Here is a 19,083-nt window from a genome sequence, read left to right as displayed (position 1 = left end):
AGTACTTGCTCAAATACTTACTATAGCCCCAACAAATGGCATTTTTCTCAGCAGTTTAAAGAATTGCTTTTTAGTTCGGGATGTCAAACCTGAAAGACAAAAAGCAGAAAGGAACCTAAGAAACAACAAAAAAAGACTTCTGATGCAGCTCATGATCCAGGCTCAGCATTCCTGACCCAAGCTGAAATAACACAGGGGACACATGGTGAGACAGATGTGTGGATCCAAGAGCAAGGTTTTCATGGATGGACCATGCCATGGAAACATCTGGACTGCAGAACAGCAGCCATCTACAGGAATCAGTTATTTGTTTGTTACTTACATGGGAATTCACACCCACATGTGGACTTTTACAGGAAAGATAGGGATTTCAGGGTCTGCTAAAGGTAAGGAATTATTAACATTTCCTGCCTCTTCAAACCAGAATAGTTACTTGAAAACAAAACCACTGAGCAGTGTCAAACAGGCTCCCAGACCAAAGGAGGGAGCAGGGGCATTTGTGACAGTGTCAACCACAACAAAACGTGGATTTGCCCTGTTTGATGCACTGAGAGGTGACTCAGGGAAAGGGGATGGACAGAGGGAAGAGAAGACATTCCACCACAGCACAAAGACTCAAATGAGAGAAGCCACTGATGACAAGCACTGGAAAACTCAGGTAGCTCTAAAGGCAGGAATGAAATCTGGATCACAGATGCTTTACAGACACCCAAAATGCCTTCCCAGTCCTACCTGCATACCAGCAGTTACAGGACAAGCTAAAAAATAACTAAATAAAGTTTAAAAATCATCAATTTTAAAACTGCAATTTTATCTACACTTCATACATATTTCACATCATATATACAATTTGAGAAGCTACCAAGGACACTAATCGGTACATTCTGCAGAAAATATTTGTTAGTGTCCTGATAATAACATTTCTGTTGCACATCTCAGTGTGCACGTTGTTTCATCAACCATTTTCAGTGACAAAAGACTGCCAACTCCTGAAAAATTCTGACAAACTAATCAGATCTTCTAACAGCTAGCCATACTTAAACAAAATACATTGGGCAACAGTATAGGTATTAGCTAGGAAGATAACTGTCCTGAACAGAAGTTTTATAGCAATTTGTTCCTTACAGACATCCACTGCTCAGCTGCCCCCACGACTACGAAGGGAAAGGTCTGCTTCAGAAACAGACACAGAAGGAAACATCAAAAACTTGGCTATTTTTAAGAAGCTGCCACCAATGTGTAACCCCAGGGCCTGTGGGAACTGAAATGCATCCCTGAGGGCATGGCAGTGACCCCAGGCCATCACACGACCAGAGAAAACTGCAAGTTCTGCAGAACTCAGCTCCACTGAAAAGCTGCCAGTACCAGAAACCACTCAAAACAGGAAGATACTCCGGAAATATATTGAGGGGAAAAAAAAAAAAGAATTACAAGAAAATTTCCTCACACTATCACATGCAATTATATCTTGAATATTTTGAGGATGAAATGTGCCCCCAGCATGGAATCAAGACCACATCTCCTCCCCCAGCAGGAAGGGAAACAACCAAGAGTTATCCAGACACTGTGCAGCAATTATTAAGTTCACAGGAACCCAGCTCTCCATAAATCTCCCCAGGGTTTGGGCATGAAGAGGGTGTTGTGACAAGCACATGGTTTAGCCAAAGGAAAAAGGGAGGGAAGGAGACAGAAGCACATTCCATGCACCCTTTGACACAACAAGGGAGCTTCATTTACCAGACAAGTCTTGACCTTAATTCAGAAGAATTTGGTAAATATTAGGTGAGAGCAGAAAGTCTGTTTCAATAAGTGTTTGGCCTTGTTCCACCCTCCTTCCTTCCACTGCCCAGAACAGCTCAGGGCCACCTCCCCTCCCTCAAAGGTAAGAAAACCCCCATGTGAAGTACTTACTCTCAGGCTGACAGAGGAAGCCATGCAGCCACACAGTTGCAAGAGTGGAAGAAAAAGTCAACCCAATGAGCTGCCAGGGCTCCAGTCCATCACACCGGGCATTCACAAAGCCTGTCACTTTCTCCCAGTACATCTGGAGGATTTCCTTGTAGGGAGTAATGGCATCCTGTGCAAAGGAAAACCAGGAGGATATTGATGAAAGCACAAATGAAAACAAGTAGGGCATCAAAAAGCCAACTGTTGATTAAAAGGTGCTTTCTGGTATGCAGACCTCATGTTTTCCTTAATTCCTACAAAAATTAGTTTGAGTTCTAGAGTGTGTGTCCTAGAGATACATTTCACCTAAACTGGGCATCTTCTTTTTCTTCAAGTAAAGAAATATTCTAATTGCCTTTCAAAGAAATCAAAATTATTCCAGCCATTTTTTTGAGTAGTAGATGAACTAAACTTTCTAAATCAGTGCTATGGATCCTAGATACATGGTTTAGTTCTCTCTAGAAATAAGCAAATGTACTTTTAGCTGTTTATGTCTGAAAACTCAAATTTTGTTAGCGAGGGTTTCATTTTTTGGAAACTGTATTTTGGATCATTGTTTGTAGTGCAAATTTAGAGAACAGATATAATGTCAAGCAGTTTGTCCATGTGAGATTTGAGATGAAGATGGCAACAGGAAGAGACAAGTGTCCCACTTTGTTAGGAATCAGAGGATTTTGGTACCTGAGCTGGCTCAGGCCATTTGTGCACTGTGGACCTCACTGAAGGATCTGTGACATAAAAAGGAGATGTAGGAGACAGTTTTTATTCACTTCCACTCAAGAGTCACAGATAAAAACACACACCTTTAGAGACTTCAAATACTGAGAGAGAAGCACCAAGAGCAGATGAGTAATGTAAGATTCTCTGCACAGGCCCAAGAACCACCACCAGATTTTACCACTGCCCAAGAGGAGGAATTGTGTTAATTTTTTTCCAAGGAATTCTCAGGTGGTGAGCGAAGGTACCGCCAAAACAGGTCTATTAAGTACCTCAGGCTGGATTTTCAATGAAGATGGAAGCACTCAGCAAGTCCTTAATTTAAAGATCTAATTTGCATGTTACACACCAAGGGGGGATGGGAGAGGAAAACACTTCGGGCCGCCAAAATAACCCCTAGAAAATGGTGATGCAAGCACAATTACAATGTCAAAGCAGGAATTACTATCGGGACACAGCCCAAGTTCCTAATCAATAGCTTCAAACCAGATGCTTTTCAAGAGCATCAGAACAGGGTGAGGAAAACTGCATGTGCACAGGAGAGAAAGGACATCTCCCCCTGAACAGGGCTCTTCCATCCAATCCTCTGGCAAAAGGTTTCCAGAGATAAGAAGAATAAACAGGAACAGAGCCCTCTCCCAAATCCCTCTTCCCTTCTGACCAGCCCAATTTAAGTGGGGAGATCTCCAGCACTTGAGAGCTTCACCCTCCAAGCAACAGGGAAAGTACATGGGGCTTTTCAAACGATCTGTAACTAAACCTTGGAAGGAATAAATCCTTCATTCCTGTGCTGTTGGACCTCAGGTGAGAATAGAGCAGTTTTTCAACAAACCACTAAATTAATAACTGCTAAAATTTCCCCTTCTCAGGACCCTTCACAGCTCTCACTTCTGGGTCAAGCCAAAAACACGAGCAGCATTTAATTAACTTTTTTAAAGGGTGTAACATGTCATTCTAATACAACTGAAAAGGCTACTAACAGTCTGAAAAAACAGCCAACTTTTTCCTAATAACTAAAGGAGGAAGGCAGGTTTTCTTACCAAAAAGCAACACTAATGAACAGTCACTACTTTGGAAAAGCAGTAAAATGTATACAGCATGGCAGAGTTTGAAAGTATTTAAGCAACCCAAACACAAATTCAGGCAGAATTAATGCACAATTCCAACGTTTACCCTTAACAGAGGAGGGTTTTCACCCATGTCCCAGCACAGGCTGAAGGGACAGGAAACTGAATTTGGCAAAAGCAGGCAGCACTGAGCTCTGAGAAGGCAAATTAGCACCTATTCACTTGGCAAAGGGCAATTTAAAAATAGATTTCAGCCTCCAAAACAAGGCAGCCACAAAACGGCTGTAATTAGGCGATGAATGCCCCATCCTCCAAGCCACTCACCACAAAGCCGATTTAACCCCGGAATTTAAGGGAAGAGCCACCTTTTCAGCTAACCAGAGGTGCTACTTAAGTTTCAGTGAGTTTGCACAATCTTCACTGGCAAACCCCTGGAAATGAGTGCTTAACCAGCAACAATGACTTTGGTTCTTTGCCCCGATGAAATCCAGGATACCATTCTGGTTTGGAACTGCACTTAAAGAATGGAAACGGAGCCACTAATGGGCTGCTGTCTCAATAGCTGCTCTCAACTCATGGCAAAAAAATGCTGCAGCATCAAATATAAAGTGGGTTGTGCCTTTTTTTTTTTTTCATGAAGATGGAGGACACTGTAAGCCCTGAACAAAATGGAACATGACCTTCTCGACAAAAGTCACTTCAATCAATGGCCAAGCCAAAATAAATAAATCTGGCAAGAGACTGACCTCACTCTTGGAGAAAGCTCTGGACAGAAGATCTGCACATTTTGTTGTCACTGAAACCCCTGAGAACTGACATACAGGAACTCAATGGTATATCCAAATTTTGAACAAATGAGAGAAGATTTTCACTACGTTCATAAGACATTGAAGAATTTCTTCCCCTTTCCTTCTTTAAAAATACTCAATCTGAAACTGTTTCAGTTCGACCAGGTAAAGTTTTCTCTGTATTTCATTCTCACTATCCTTCTTTACTCATTTCATACTTAGATGAGTTTGAAGGATGAAGTTGATCCATTTAGGAGCATAATAAAAACTGGGATTTAAAAACCTAGTGAAAATTGTCACAGAAGATGAGTTAGAAGTGAATTACAATTTCTCAGCTCCCTGGCTCAGTTTTTCCCAAATGCTCCTTTCCCTGAAAGTATCCAGCAAGACATGAGAGACCTTTACTTTCTGAATTATTCACTTAATCCCACAGAAACCAGAGAGCATTTAGAAGGTTGCACTCAAATGTTTTTACTACACCCAGGAACATGCTGGGTTAAAAGGGAGCTTGTGAAAAAAGAGACAGAGTGACTTTTTACATGAGTAGAATGACAGGACAAGGGTGTGTGGCATCCCACTGACAGAGGGCAGGGTTGGATGGGGTGTCAGGAAGGAATCCTCCCCTGGGGGCTGGTGAGGCCCAGGGAAGCTGGGGCTGCCCCTGGATCCCTGGAAGGGTCCAAGCCCAGTATGGACAGGGCTCAGAGCAACCTGCTCGAGTGGAAGGTGGATAGCACTGGATGATCTTTACGGTCCCTTCCAACCCAAACCGTTCTGGAATTCTCTATGATTGCAGTCCCATACCACATCCATTTTACAGGGAGGGGGCAGAGGGAATAAACAGCCTCTGGGTAGCCCAGCTATCAGAATCCCTTGCCCTGCAGCTGCTGCTCAGAGTGAAAAAAAGTCTTCCTGCTTCTCCAGCTGGGCTAAAGACGACAGGCTGACCTGATTTTAAACCTGTCTACAAGACAGAATTTCATCTAAGACAATAAACTGCTTATTTGTGAAGGCATCAAAAAATAAAGGTTCCCTTCCCATTAGAAGAGAGTAGATAAGCTGCTTTTATTTCTGTAAGAGAACCTTTCCCACACAAGAACTTCACAAGCCACAGGATTATTTCAGAAGCAGTTTAAAAATCTGATTTATGAGCACACTAAAGAGCAGGGAGAAAAAGAATCTCCACTGGAAGCTTTATTTTTAATTCTCAGAGCAGTAAGACAGACCCAGGTATCAGATGAAATACTAATTGCTATCATTAGGACTTGCAGTGCTCATTTGTACTGATATTAATGCACTCAGCTACCTAAGCAGTTTACATATTGAATTTTTAGCTGAACAGATTAGGAATACATCCTTAGTACTGTATTTCTAAAAGTCATTAGCTAGCTGAGCTGGTTCCAGGGATAGCACTTACGCCCCTACAAAAGACACAAATTAACTGCAGTAATGCTCTTCTGTCCCAGATGATAGAAAAGGGAGGGGGGAGGAATGCCAAAGCTAATGAGAGTACATTCTGCATTCTTGCCAGAACAGCATTTCCTCAGCTGAGTTTTAGGATGCAAAAAAGCTTAAAAAAAAAAAAAAAAAAAAAAAAAGAAGGAAAGAAAAAGAAACAGAATGGCAATAAACTGGAGAACCTCAGACTTTCAGACATTCGTTACAAGTGCCTTCTGTTTCTGCTCAAATTGAAACACTGTCTGAGTTCACCTGTGTGTAAAAATGGGAAGAAAGATTCTACCAGCTGAACCTTCCTTCCTCCAAAAGAATGTTTAAAGTGGGTTCCAAATGACGCCACAGAATCAAAGTAGCTTTTAAAGACAAGCTTATGTTAAGCAATACCATGAGGCTGACTGTCCAAGGAGGGGCTAAGATCACAGAGTCACAGAAAGGTTTAGGCCAGTAAAGACCTTGTTCCAAACCTTTGTCATGGACAGGGAGATCTTCCACTATCCCAGGTGGCTCCCAGCCCTGTCCAACCTGGCCATGGACACTTCCAGGGACACCTTCCACTGTCCCAGGCTGCTCCAAGCCCCATCCAGCCTGGCCTTGGACACTTCCAGGGATCCAAGGGCAGCCACAGCTTCTCTGGGCACCCTTTGTCTCCACCCTCTCAGGGAAAAAATTCTTCCTAATATCCAGTCTAAACCTACTCTGTCAGTTTATACCACATCCTCAGCTGTCACCTGAATTCACGCATATTCCCAAGCTAGGGACCCTCTGACCACTTCTCCATTGCCAAAAGGGTATTGGGGACAGGTAAAGGTGATATAGAGACTCTATCATCAGAAGGCATGAAAAGACACTTCATTATTAGAAATTTACAGAAACAATGGTGGACTTAAGACCTGAGTGGCCTTTAGGAATCTTCTCTCACACTATTGGTGAACTATGAATAGTATACTCTAGAGAACTATCTATAAACAATGGTGACAGAAAGAGAATAATTGTTTGAATTCTTTCTCCGAGTTTTCTCACAGCTTCTAAAACCCTGAGAGAACTATGCCTCTCTCTCTTCAGAGGATATGTAATTACTACACTTCTCCACACACCCTAACCTGAACATCTGTGTCTGCCATCAGCTTGCTCACATTCCCAGAGCTGAGGCAGGAGGTGGCTGTCACACAGTAAATCCAGGCCAAGGGACATGGCTCCAACAGCTCAGATTACGGGAGCAGGCAGAATACCAGCGCTGCCACTGTAATTACAGCCTCTGCTCCAACACAACGAATTCTTCCCAGGAGAAGCTTCCTGACTGAAAACAAACCACACCGAGCCAGCAAGGACACGGCAGCCTCGCTTATTTAAGTAGAAGGAAGGCTCCAATTAGCCCTGCCTTTGCTGACACTTCATTGCCTGCACGTGCTCTGGCCACAGATGTGACCAGAGTAACCAGGCTGAGACTGGACTCGGAGCCACCAGCCTGCCCAGATGCCACTAGAGAGCCAGCAATGGGATTGAGCAACACCAGCCCAGCCTCCTCAGAGAGCTGCTGCTGCCTGTGCCTGCGGGGTTTTGGTTCGCACCCCAGAAATGACTCTGTTCCTCCGGCCCTCCCTGCCAACCCCAGCCTGACAAATACCTTTGCATAAGCACCAGGCAGGGAATATTTGTTAGTCAGCTCCTAATTACAGCTCCAGGACTGGACCACGTGTTGCCCAGCCGGACCAAAGGATGTGGGCAGACACAGCGACACCGGATGCGTGATCGCTCAGAAATCAAAAATCAGGAACTTTGGGATGTATGGGCTGAAGTAAGTGAAATTAAAACCATGTTCAGGCCACACTCATCTTACCACAGCTCCCCAACACCACCAGTTTTGTCTGCATTGCATTTGTTTCCACCACTGAAACTTTTTCTACAATGACAGCAGTTGGGGAGGGGAGGTTTGCCACGTATAGTGTCTGCAAAATGAATGTATGCATACTGTACCACCAGCCCTGAGAGCTTAAGAGGAGTGGCTAAACAATGGCTAATTATAGCTTTGGCACAAAAACAAACAAGGCAGCAAGTCAGAGTAAGTACAGCAGCATTCTAGTTTCCACTGCAGAGATGGAATGTAAAACTACCAAAACAAAATGGGAAAAGACTGATTGGTGGCTCCAAAAAAGTACAATTTTACAGAAGCCCAAAGGACTCAAAAAATCAAGTTCAAGTTTAGTTTAACCCAAAATACACACAAGGTGCCATGTTCACATTGTTCACTTAAGCAAACCAATTTATAGAAGGTTCTGCACACATCTAGGCACACTCCAGGCAGCACAGACTTCACAACAGACAGGATTCACCCAATGGTGAGCTCATCATGGATCTCTGTGGGCCATCAGCTCCAAGAACGTGCAAGGAAACATCCTCTGCTGACACCCAAGGTAATAAGAGGAAAAGAAGTGCCTAGCTCCCTGCATGCTGGGGCTCATCTGGACATATTTTATTCCTCCACACCTCAGATTCTTGCCTGCCTTCCAGAGAATAAAATGGGTATTCCTTTGAAATATTTTATGAGCACCTGGGTGCCACCAAGAGGTACCCACAGTACTGAGACATGAAGTGTTGGCAGGAGCAGTGGGGAAGCAGAGCCCAGCATGGCAATTGTTCTGGGAGCAGGCACCCATGAACAAAGGCAGCACGGAGCCCTGGCACAGCTTCCCAGCAGGGTTATGCAAGCCTCACACAAAGCCTCCAGTATCAGCACAAACTGAATGCTGCCATTCTACATTGCAGGCCCTGCTCTTGGGCAAGTCTGACCATAGGGCAGAATCTTCAAAAATTATCAACACCAACATGCAGAGCCCTTTAACCCCTGCAATGTCTAGTCACATGCCTTTCCTGATACAGCATGGATAAATCTTGATGAGCAAAGAGAGGCAAAAGAAACAGAACATAAAGGATTCTGAGTGACATCTACACGCAGATTTCTAGGAAATACAATTTTTTCTCAGTACAGAAAACTACATCAATTGGTAGAATCCTAAATCTCAGTTCATGCTCAAAGGCAGGACTAAAGCATGCACTAGGCCTGCTAGTACTTGAAAAGAAATGTCTTTCACTGCCTGGGATGCAAACAATACAAGCAATGGAATCGTAGAATCACAGACCCATTTGGTTTGGAAGAGACCTTGAAAATCATCTCGTTCCACTCCCTGCCATGAGCACGGACACCTTCCACTATCCCAGGTGGCTCCAAGCCCCTCCAGCCTGGCCTGGGACACTTTGAGGGATGGAGCTGCCAGAGCTACTCTGGGTTCCCTGTGCCAGGATCTCACCACCCTCACAGGGAGAAATTATTTCCTCCTACCTAACCTAAACATCCTGTCAGTGTGAAGCCATTCCCCCTTGTCTCTTGTAGAGTCTCTCTGCACCTATCTTGTCACTGGAAGGTCACAATGAGGTCACCCCAAAGCCTCTCCTCTCCCGGCTGAACAATCCCATCTCTCTGAGCAGAGCAGCTCAATCCCTTTAATGACTCTGTTGCCTCCTCCAGACTCTCTCCAGCAGCTCCAGGTCCCTCCTGTGCTGGGTCCTCCAGGCTGGAGGCAGCTCTGCAGCTGGGGTCTCACCTGAGCAGGGGCAGAATCCCCCCTCTCCTGCTGGGGCTCAGCCCAGGGCAGCACCAGCTGCCACCCACAGCATCCCCAAGTCCTTCTCAGCAGCTCTGTGGTGGAAGCAGCTGGTGCAGGAGATCAGATGGAGACATCTTTTTATTGGCAAAGTTGTGCGTTTGGAAAAAGAGACAAGCAGAACCTCAAAATCCTTACTCAGAAAGGGCCTCCACGGAAGCCCTCTGAGCACAGGAGTCACAGCAAGGCTGTGATGGCTGCCACACCAGGCACACCACACTCAATAAACGCTGGGATTTTTTATCTCCACACCACCAAACACTGCTGGAGAAACCCCAGGCAGGAAATGAGGCAACACCTCAGCAAACCCTCCCCTGCTCAGCAATTCAGATACAACTTCTCAGGGTAAGAAGAGGGTAGGAAACTCTGACTAGGGTGGACATGAGCAGAACATGGAAAAAGAAAGATTTTACCTTGTCTAGGTAAGAAAATTTCCAGTGCTTTTTGCTAAGGTCACAGGAAGGATGCCAGAGTGAAACCACAGCTCAGGAAATTGTTGTGTGTCAGTGTTTGTCCAGAGGTAAGCCTCACTGCCTGAATACAAAGCCAACTTCCTAAACTGTCCAGTAGCCAGGAATCCCGTGCAATAGCCACTGTCTAATCTAGTGAATAAAAGAGCAGACCTGAGCAGGTCTTTCAGGTGCAATGAGCAGCAATTTCCCCCACAAAGCTCTGGTACAGGAGGGGCTGAGGTGAGAACAGCCTGACCGAACAGCCCCAGGCCAGTCTGGGCCGCCCCCAGCTCAACAAGCCAAGGGCTTACCCAGTGCTAAATTTTGGCAGCTGAAAGCGGCCCCAACACAAGCTGTGCGGGCTCTTGGTGCTGTCTCGTGCCAAAGCTGGAAGGAGAAGCAGCACTTGGGAGCTTGGGAATGCAACAGCCAAGCGGGACAAAGGAGTGGGACAAAGATAATGCTGTTTCCTTTATCACTCAGCAGCTGTGATTGCAATTTCCCTCGCTGATAGGGGGAAAAACCCAACCAAACAACCAAAAAATCTAGTGCCCCTTCCAGGTTTGAGGAATTGCACGATTCACGCCGTGCCAATGCGGGTTAAGAGCCAGCTATATTCCAAGCAATCCCGAAGTTTGCTTCCAGCTAAAAAATAATAGCCAATTAGCAAACCGTGTCTCTAAAAAAAAAAAAAAAAAAAAAAAAAAAAAAAAAAAAAAAATATCCATCAGCAAACACGATTTCTCTCAGCCTGATCAGCACCTCCACCAAAATCACGAGGAAAACATCGTTCCGCCCCACCCAAGTGAAATCAACCAGAGACAGGAGAAAACACCATTTCTAATCCTCTCCGTCCCGAAACCAGGTAACTGCGGGGCACGAGGGAAACAGCGTGTGAATAAAAACACACATTTACGTCCAGGGAAGGGTACGGGCCTCGAGTAGGTGCTGAGAAGAGGACGTGACCTCGCACCCATCCTCGGCCAGGCATCCCCGGAGGCGCGTGCGGGCCCCCAGCCCCGCCGTTCCAGGCCCGGGCCTCGCTGCCGCACAGGCCGCGCCGGCACACGGCTCTCCGGCCCACACCGGCCGCGCAGTCCCCGCTCACCATCGCTCCGGCCGCCGCCACCTCTCTCGCTCCTTCCTCCCGGCTTTTCCTCTTCCCCGCTCCTCCTCCTCCTCCTCCCGCTCCGCGCCGGGTCCCGGCGCCGCCGTGCCCCGCCCCGATGGCCACGCCCCAAAGCGGGAACACCACGCCCCCAACGCTGTGATGCCACGCCCCGGTGCGATGAGGCCACGCCCCCTCGGGGCGGTGGCGGGAGAGCAGCGCCCTCACCTGGAGGGAGGCGGTAAAGCCTTACAGACAGGTTTTTTTTGTTAAAATAAAAAAAAAAAACCCAACCAAAAAAACCCACAAATAACAACAACAAACAGTTTGTAAGCCCGCCCCCTTTATTAATTACCTGGGTCTGGAGCCCCTCTGCTATGGATCCGGCCTGGGAAAGCTCAGGGTGTCCACCTGGAGAAATCCCCAGAGAGACAAGACCTCAGAGCCCTTGCCAGCATCTAAACAGGCTCCAGGTGAGCTGGATAGGGATTTGGGACAAGGGGAAATGACTTCACACTGACAGAGCACAGCGTTTGATGAGACATTGGGAAGAAATTCTTCCCTGTGAGGCTGGAGATGCCCTGGCACAGGGTGCCCAGATAAGCTCTGACTGCTCCTGGATCCCTGGAAGTGTCCAAGGGCAGGTTGGATGGGGCTTGGAGCCATCTGGGATAGTGAAAGGTGTCCCTGTCCATGGCAGACAGTGGGGACAAGACGACCCTTAAAGTCCATTCTAACCCAAATTATTTTGTGATATCTTTAGAGGAGAGTTTTTGTTCTGTGCAATATATAAGGCAGGAACTACTGGCCATCACAGCATTATCTAGTCTGTTCCTTCTGCTAATGCATGGATTAAAGTCTGCTCTGTTCTGGGTGGATCAGGTGGGACCCCTCATCACCCTCACTGCCCACACCCGTGACTGACAACCACTTACACCACAAAGTTCCCAAAACAGTTTATTAGCAGGAGGATTTGGGGGCTGCTGCCTCATGAGGCTATTCCATAAAACTTAACTATGGGAAGAGTGCCAACAGCCAAACTGCCCAGGTGTTCAGGAGAGTTTTAATATGTTAAAGGTTTTAGTGTCCCCTGGCGTTAATTTTGACCTCTTGAAATGAATTCAAGAAACAGAATATTGTTTGGGACCACCTCAATGGTTTTCAGACATCCAGAGCAAACCTGACAAACACCTCAAGGCATTAAGGTTATGCAAAGGAACTATTTGAAGTGGCAGAATAGTTGCAGGGGGGGAAAGGCAGCAACAAAAGGAAGAGAAAACTTTTCCCATCAGTAATTGCCCGTGCAGTGACAGCAGAGCTGCAGCTGGGGCTGTGTTCTGAGGGCAATCACACAGGTCATGCTCTGCTTGCCAGTAAGTGTGAACTGGGCAGGTACCACGGCAGCATCTGGTCATTTCCCAAAAATGAGCACCTGGAGCAGCTGCAGTGCACAGTGCCATGGAGAGCTGGACTCTGCTCCTCTCCTGGAGATGGCAGCAGGAGCAAATGCCCACATTAAGCCATTTCTGCTTAATCTCCACAGAACACAACCTGGCTCTAGGATTAATAAATCTGTGCAGCCTTTTAGACAGATTCTGGTGTGGCTTTGCCCTTTACCTCCCTCGCTTTTGTCTCTTTTGAAGCAGATACACCAGAGCAGCTCCTGGCATTTGTACTTTGCTGCCTTACAGGCACTGCTTGTCTGCTGTCACCGTGACACCCGAGCTGTCACCTCTCAGAAGATGACACCTGCAGACAGTGTTTTTATCCCAAGCACACTGCCCTCCTGGGATGTTTTTTAGAGCTGTGCCTAGACATCAGATGCTCTTTTTAGCAGAAAAAAGGAACCAACAGGTCTGTTAGTAACCCAATACCAGGCTCACAAAGTAGTTCTTCTTGCCACATGTGTGCCAAGATAGAAAGAAAAGAAAACCCCAAAGGAGCTGTGTTTTCCCAGTATAAAAACCTCTGCAAACTCCAATGACCCCAGCCTTCAAGAAAATAGTCTTTAAACCCACATTTATGCATTCTAAGTAGCAACTTGCTCTGGAGAGGCTGAGAGGAAATCTTGTTTGTTCCTCCAGCCCTGAAAAGTGTCTCTTTGAGTGCATCACTGCTAACCTTCACACACACCTTCACGTAATGCCAGGAAACAAAGAGCTTTTTGTGTCTCTTATGGCTAAAAGCATGGGTAGAAGGGAATATCTTGCTATGAATACCTGAGTGGAGAGGAAAAGCCACATCAGGGAGGGAGAGGAGCCATTTAAGTGAGGGGAGAGAGCTGACACAAGAGCAAATTGGTGCAGGTTGGCCCTGAACACATTTCCATTTTTTCTTTGGTCTATCACACAGCCCAGGTAAGAATAGGTTTTCCCAATATTTAGATGATTTTTTAAAATATCAGAGTAGCTTGGCTTCTCCCCACAGGTGGCAGTATTGATGTTGAGACGGTGCCAAAGTGACTGCTGTCCCGGAGAAGGGAGTTGCCTTTCCCAGGAGAGGCCAAGCATCACCTGGCCAACACTGCCCGTGCTAAAACTCTCACACCTCCTTTAAAGGACGACTTGCAAGGGAGCTGGAGAGAGAAAAATCCAAACGATTCACGGTTTTGCAGTGCTCCAAGATCCTGTGGGGGGTTGGCATGACCCTGTGCATTGGTTACATATTTATGAGAGAAAAACTACCACAGAGACCAATGCAGGAGGACCAATCAGTTCATGTTCTGGTGCAAAAGTTGAGTCTGAAAGCAGTCAAGTTTGCAGTAAAGGAGGGCTTTTTCCTCTTTCCACAAAGAAATGGAAGGGGGAATTATAACTACTTTCTGGATGGAGCAAACCCCTTCTTTCTCCTCAGCCAAATCCCACTTCCAGCAGGGGGTGCCTGTCTGTGAAGGATGGCTCTTGTCCAGAGGGTGGGAAGGGTGTCACTCAAAATGCCTTGGGGGCAGCTTGAGGTGGCCCCGGGAGGCCAAGGCATCCAGAGCTGTCCCTCTTTTTGTCTGGGAGCAATCCTTCCATGTTCCTGGGCTTCCTGCGAGGGTCCAGGATCCACCCTGAGGACCCCCCATGGAACCCACCCAGAGACTGCCACAAGACCCCCTGGGACTGTCTGGAAGTGCCCAGGGAGGAGGGCTGTGAGCTGGAGGGGGTGACTTGGGATGGAGGGAGATGACTTTGAGATGGAGAGGGGGTGTTAATATTATTATCATTATTATTATTAATAAAAAATCACCCACGACTGATGGCTTGAGAGGCTGCCTAGAACAGAGGCCTGACAGTGTTAAAGGAATAAAGTAGAAATTTATTAAAAGTCCTCAAAGGATACACCTTGGGCAGTACAAGAGCCTGCCTGTGGCCACACCCAAGATGGATAGTGTGTCACGAGTTTTCAGACTTTTATAAGTTTTGGTCCATTTCCACATTGGGGTTAATTGTCCAATTCCAGCTCCAGGTGATGCAGTCCCATTCGCCCAGATTGCTCTCCTTAATTTGCTGTTGTTTTACACTTTTTGGGCCTGAAGCTGCACTGCTGTCCTTGGTTCTCGGGCTGGAAAAGGATTGTTTTCTCTGACTGAACTGTGAGAACTTGGCAACACTTTATATGAAGTTCAGAATTAAATACTAATGAAGTATAGAATCTGCAAAATAGGAAAGCTAAAACTGAAGGCATCACGGCTTACCCCCTCCTGCCTGGATCCCCACCCTGTGCTCCATCCCCCTCAGGAATCACCCGGGATGGGCTCCAAGGGGTGCCAAGTATCCTCATCCATCCAGGGAGCAGCCACTGCCCCGTGCAGTTGTAACCTTGCCGACCTGTTGTAACTCCCGTGGAGGTGCCGATACAACCCCGATACAGCTCCTTGGCTCCCTGGGTTGTACTCCCAGCTTCCTGCCCGCAGCCACGTCCCCATGCCCCTCCAAATCCTTCTGGGACCCTCAACCCCCACAGTGACACCGCCGGACTCTTCCCTTTGCGACCCCCACCCACTCTCTGGCCACGCCCGCATCCCCAAAGATCAGCGGGGCCCAGAGGACACGACCCCAGTACCTGCACCCTGCCGGGGTGGGACCTCCCCGCAGAGCCCCGCTTGCCCACTCGCTCTAAGATCACATTTTCGTCTTCCATGTGTCACCAGAGCCGGAAGGACACGGGCTGGGGACTCGGGGGGGTGCCACCGGGTTGGGGACACGGGGGACGGGACAGGAAGCCAAAGCATCTCTGCCCGCTGGCGCTGGCCCGGTGCGGAGCGAGCTGGCGGCGGGGCCGGAGCTTCCTGCCCCCGCCACAGCCCGACAGCGACTGGGGGCACTCGGCCCGGGGAGGGACCGAGGGCTGGGGACACTTGGGGTTTTTTTCTTTCTCTGGTCTGGTTTCCTCTCCAGATGAAGGAAACCATCATACAGGGCTGCTGCCCACGGGGGAAAGCACAGGGAGCTACTGCGAGTGGGGAAAAAAAACAAACCTCAGACCCCTAAAATGGAAAAAATGAAAGATCAGAATGTTCGTTCTGAGCTCTGAGAGATGAGAGTCAATAAATTGCTGCTGAAAGAGGCCTAAAACGTCGGGAATTGATCCATGAGATGGATCTATTGATGGATTTCCAGATATATTTGAAAATGGACACACCGTTTTGCAGACCTCACAGCCCGGCTTTCCCAGCCCTGCGAGTGGAGTGGCATCACCTCAGAGAGAAGCCCTGGGGCCTTATTTCTCCTACCCGCTAATTAGAAGCTGTTTATTAAGCTAATTAATCCCTATTTGGTTGTCCTTGAGCTGCCTTGGTCCTCGGCACAGGCCGTGGGCACAGAGGCTGCGGGTGCTGAAGCGGGGATAACGCCTCCTAAAATTGGGAATAGCCGAGGATTGCTCCCAGACAAAACCTGCCAGAACCGGCGGCTGTGGCTGGCCTTGGACTCCTGGAGGATCTCTAGACTGCCCCTGACATGAGACACGGGGAGACGTGGGGGGAGCACAGGGGACATCGACATGGACACTGTGGACCATCAGTCTCAAGTTCCGCCCCTCCAGCTGAACCTCGGATCATCTTGGCACCAGAACACCCCTTAAAATGCCACATTTCTCCCTCCCTCTTCCCAATGTTTGCCTCAAAAGTGCACTTCCCCAAGTGATTTTTAGGTTTTATTCGGTTTTTTAGGTTGATTTCTCTCCTACATTGCCCATCTTGGGGAGATTTTCACGGGCTGTGGCTCTGCCCATCCCCGGCGGAGCTGCAAATTGGGATTTTTCCTGCATTAACACTGGTTTTGGGGTGCAATGGAGGCTCAGATCTGGACAGACTCTTTGTGGCAGATCCACTGCAGCCTCATGTCACAGGTCTGAGGGCTGATCGAATTCCCCTTGAGTGTTCCACAGGTTCCAGGGTGATTCCCAAAGTCCAGTTGGAACCTGCGGGCGACAGGAAGGAGCCGTGTCACCCCGGGGGTCCCTGGGGGACAATGGGGTGCCCTCCCAACCCCCAGCGCTCCCCCTGGTGCTCACTGGTCCTGGTCAAGGTTGGAGCCGTTCTCCCATGTCCAGCCCATCCCGGCCACAGGCACCGAGAGGCCAATCCAGAAGTGCCGTGTGGGTTTCTGCAGGCTTTCATTCAGGAATTCCTGGCCCAGGAAAGGAGAAATGATGACGTTGTTTTGGTCACCCCAAAACTGCCTCTGTCCTCATCCCAGCATTGAGCCCCACCTGTGTCCCCCGCACTCTGCCACAGGCACCCAGCAGGGCTTGGACACAGCGGAGGGACTGAACACAGGATTTTGGGAAGCCTTCCATGGGTGCATACAGCCCCTCTGGCAGCACCAGCCCCACGGGTGCAGCCGCATCCCACATCCCCAGCACCACCATTTCCTTCACCAGCTCATCCTGATCCCAGGGCACCAGCAGCGCGGAGCCCCGGTCCCTGCAGTCCTCCCGGCTCTTGTTCCAAGGGTTCATCCCATCGGAAATCCAGTAGCACTTGGCCCCGATCAGCACCCAGCCCACGGCGCACAGCTGGCATCCCTCTCTCTCTGCAGGCACATGGGGCTGAGGCAGCGCTGCAGGGCCAGAGGGAATCTCCGGCCTCCCTCTATTGGGGGGAGGCTCTAAGCAGCCCCCTGAGGGGTGCGTTACCTTGGGGCGGGCACAGGATCCTCCGCATCTCCCTGAAGATGGCATCCCAGTCCGAATGGGCAATTCCCAGCGAGGCATTCCCGTAACCTGCGGTCTCCTTGGGCTGCCACTGTTGTGCCACCCACCAGGAGACTGCGAGAGGGGGGTGCCCAACCCGGTCAGGGAAATCGGGAGTGGGGTGGGAAGGGATGCCAGGAGCCCTCTGCCACCCCGCAAACTCACGGCAGAGCATGATGGACAGCGCCAGGGCAGCTGTCAGGGCCTTGAGATGGTGGGAACAGCAGGGGGATGCCGCGGGGACCCTCTGGGATCCTTGAAAGCCATATCCTGCTGCCGGGAAAGGAATATGGAAAAAAGAGCGGGCTCGGGAGAACCTGTCACCTTCCCGAACCCCCAGAGTCCAAGGCAGGAAGTCCTGGGGCAAAGCAACTCAATGAGACACACACCCACCCCCACCCCCCCTGCACAGGAGCAGGAGGAGTTGGGTGACCCCAAAAACCCCCTCTGGTCCATCTTTCGGGGTCACGGCTCAGGGAGATGGGACAGCAGACAACCACAGCATCAAGAAAACCCCTCCAGACCTGCCTCCCTTGAGCCGTGCCTCAGTTTCCCCACCCTGGGCAGCTCTGGGTCCTGGGTGGCTTCAGCCTGCACACACCCCCCTCCAGTTCCTCTCCCCCAAAGATCGGGGGGAGGGGGGGGCCCAGAGGACACGACCCCAGTACCTGCACCCTGCCGGGGTGAAGACCTCCCTGCAGAGCCCCGCTTGTACCCTCGGTCTAAGATCACGTAGCCGTTTTCGTCTTCCATGTGTCACCAGAGCCGGGGGGACACAGGCTGAGGACTCGGGGGTGGTGGCACCGGGTTGGGGACACGGGGGAGGGGACAGGAAGCCAAAGCATCTCTGCCCGCTGGCGCTGGCCCGGTGTGGTGCGAGCTGGCGGCGGGGCCGGAGCTTCCTGCCCCCGCCACAGCCCGACAGCGACTGGGGGCACTCGGCCGGGAAGGGACCGAGGGGCTGGGGACACTGGGGGTTTGTCTCAAGACGAAGGAAAACTGGCATACGGGGCTGCCGACCCGGGGGAAAGGACAGGGAGATGAAGCACGAGCTACTGCGAGAGAAACACCCCTCCTTATCGCCGGAAAATTGTGGGAATAAAATACCAAGGTGTTGGTCCTGATCTCTGAGATCAGACGGCAGTCCCCGTGCCCCTGGGCAACTGCGGAAGTCGCTGCCGGGCCGGACTCAGTCCATCCCTCGGCTCTGCAAACACCGCCCGGCACCGAGCGATGCCGCCGGACCCCGAGCGCTGCCCGTGCCGCGCCCGCCGCATCCAGCGCCTGCAGCTCCTCTGGTGACACGGGGCAGCGGCCACTTCTGGTGCAGTACTTTTATGCCATTTTATACCATTCTCTGTGTTTTATTCCCTTCATACCTCCCAGCCTCTCCCGTGCCTCTCTTTCAGCGCCACGACGGTCTCTCGGTGCGGTTCTCTGAGTGACACGGCGCAGCAGAGACCCTCCTCAGGCGCGGCTCTTCTACCGCACCTTATCCTGTTCTATTTCACTTCATTCCCACCTGGTTCCTCACTTGGGGCCGTGCTCCTCCAGCTCCCTGGTGCCTCCTCGCTGCCCTCCGGAGGTCGGGGCCAGAGATTGGACACGCAGCCGGCCCAAGCCCCGTCTTCCCAATGGGATTCGCTCCTGCTAGAGCTTCTCCTGCTCCTTCCCGGCACTAAACGGAGCTTCCCCTCACCCTCTAAC

At 49.5% G+C, this 19,083-nt stretch overlaps 1 protein-coding gene across 1 annotated transcript in view; it reads right to left on the bottom strand.

Moving 5' to 3' along the window:
- The window catches only part of SGPL1 (sphingosine-1-phosphate lyase 1), a 30,378-nt gene extending 19,059 nt beyond the window's left edge, over positions 1 to 11,319 (bottom strand). The window contains exons 1-3 of the mRNA XM_021529112.2: positions 11,197 to 11,319; positions 1,912 to 2,077; positions 22 to 89 (exon numbers count right to left, since the gene is read on the bottom strand). Coding sequence (XP_021384787.1) covers positions 22 to 89; positions 1,912 to 2,077; positions 11,197 to 11,199 — 237 coding nt within the window. The 5' untranslated portion in view covers positions 11,200 to 11,319. The remainder of the gene's footprint in view (positions 1 to 21; positions 90 to 1,911; positions 2,078 to 11,196) is intronic.
- Between the last annotated feature and the right edge of the window lie 7,764 nt (positions 11,320 to 19,083).

Source organism: Lonchura striata, chromosome 7 (assembly GCF_046129695.1).
Source record: "Lonchura striata isolate bLonStr1 chromosome 7, bLonStr1.mat, whole genome shotgun sequence".
NCBI lineage: Eukaryota > Metazoa > Chordata > Aves > Passeriformes > Estrildidae > Lonchura > Lonchura striata.
Note: the sequence above shows the minus strand (reverse complement) of the source record. Positions and strands in the feature narration are given on the sequence as shown.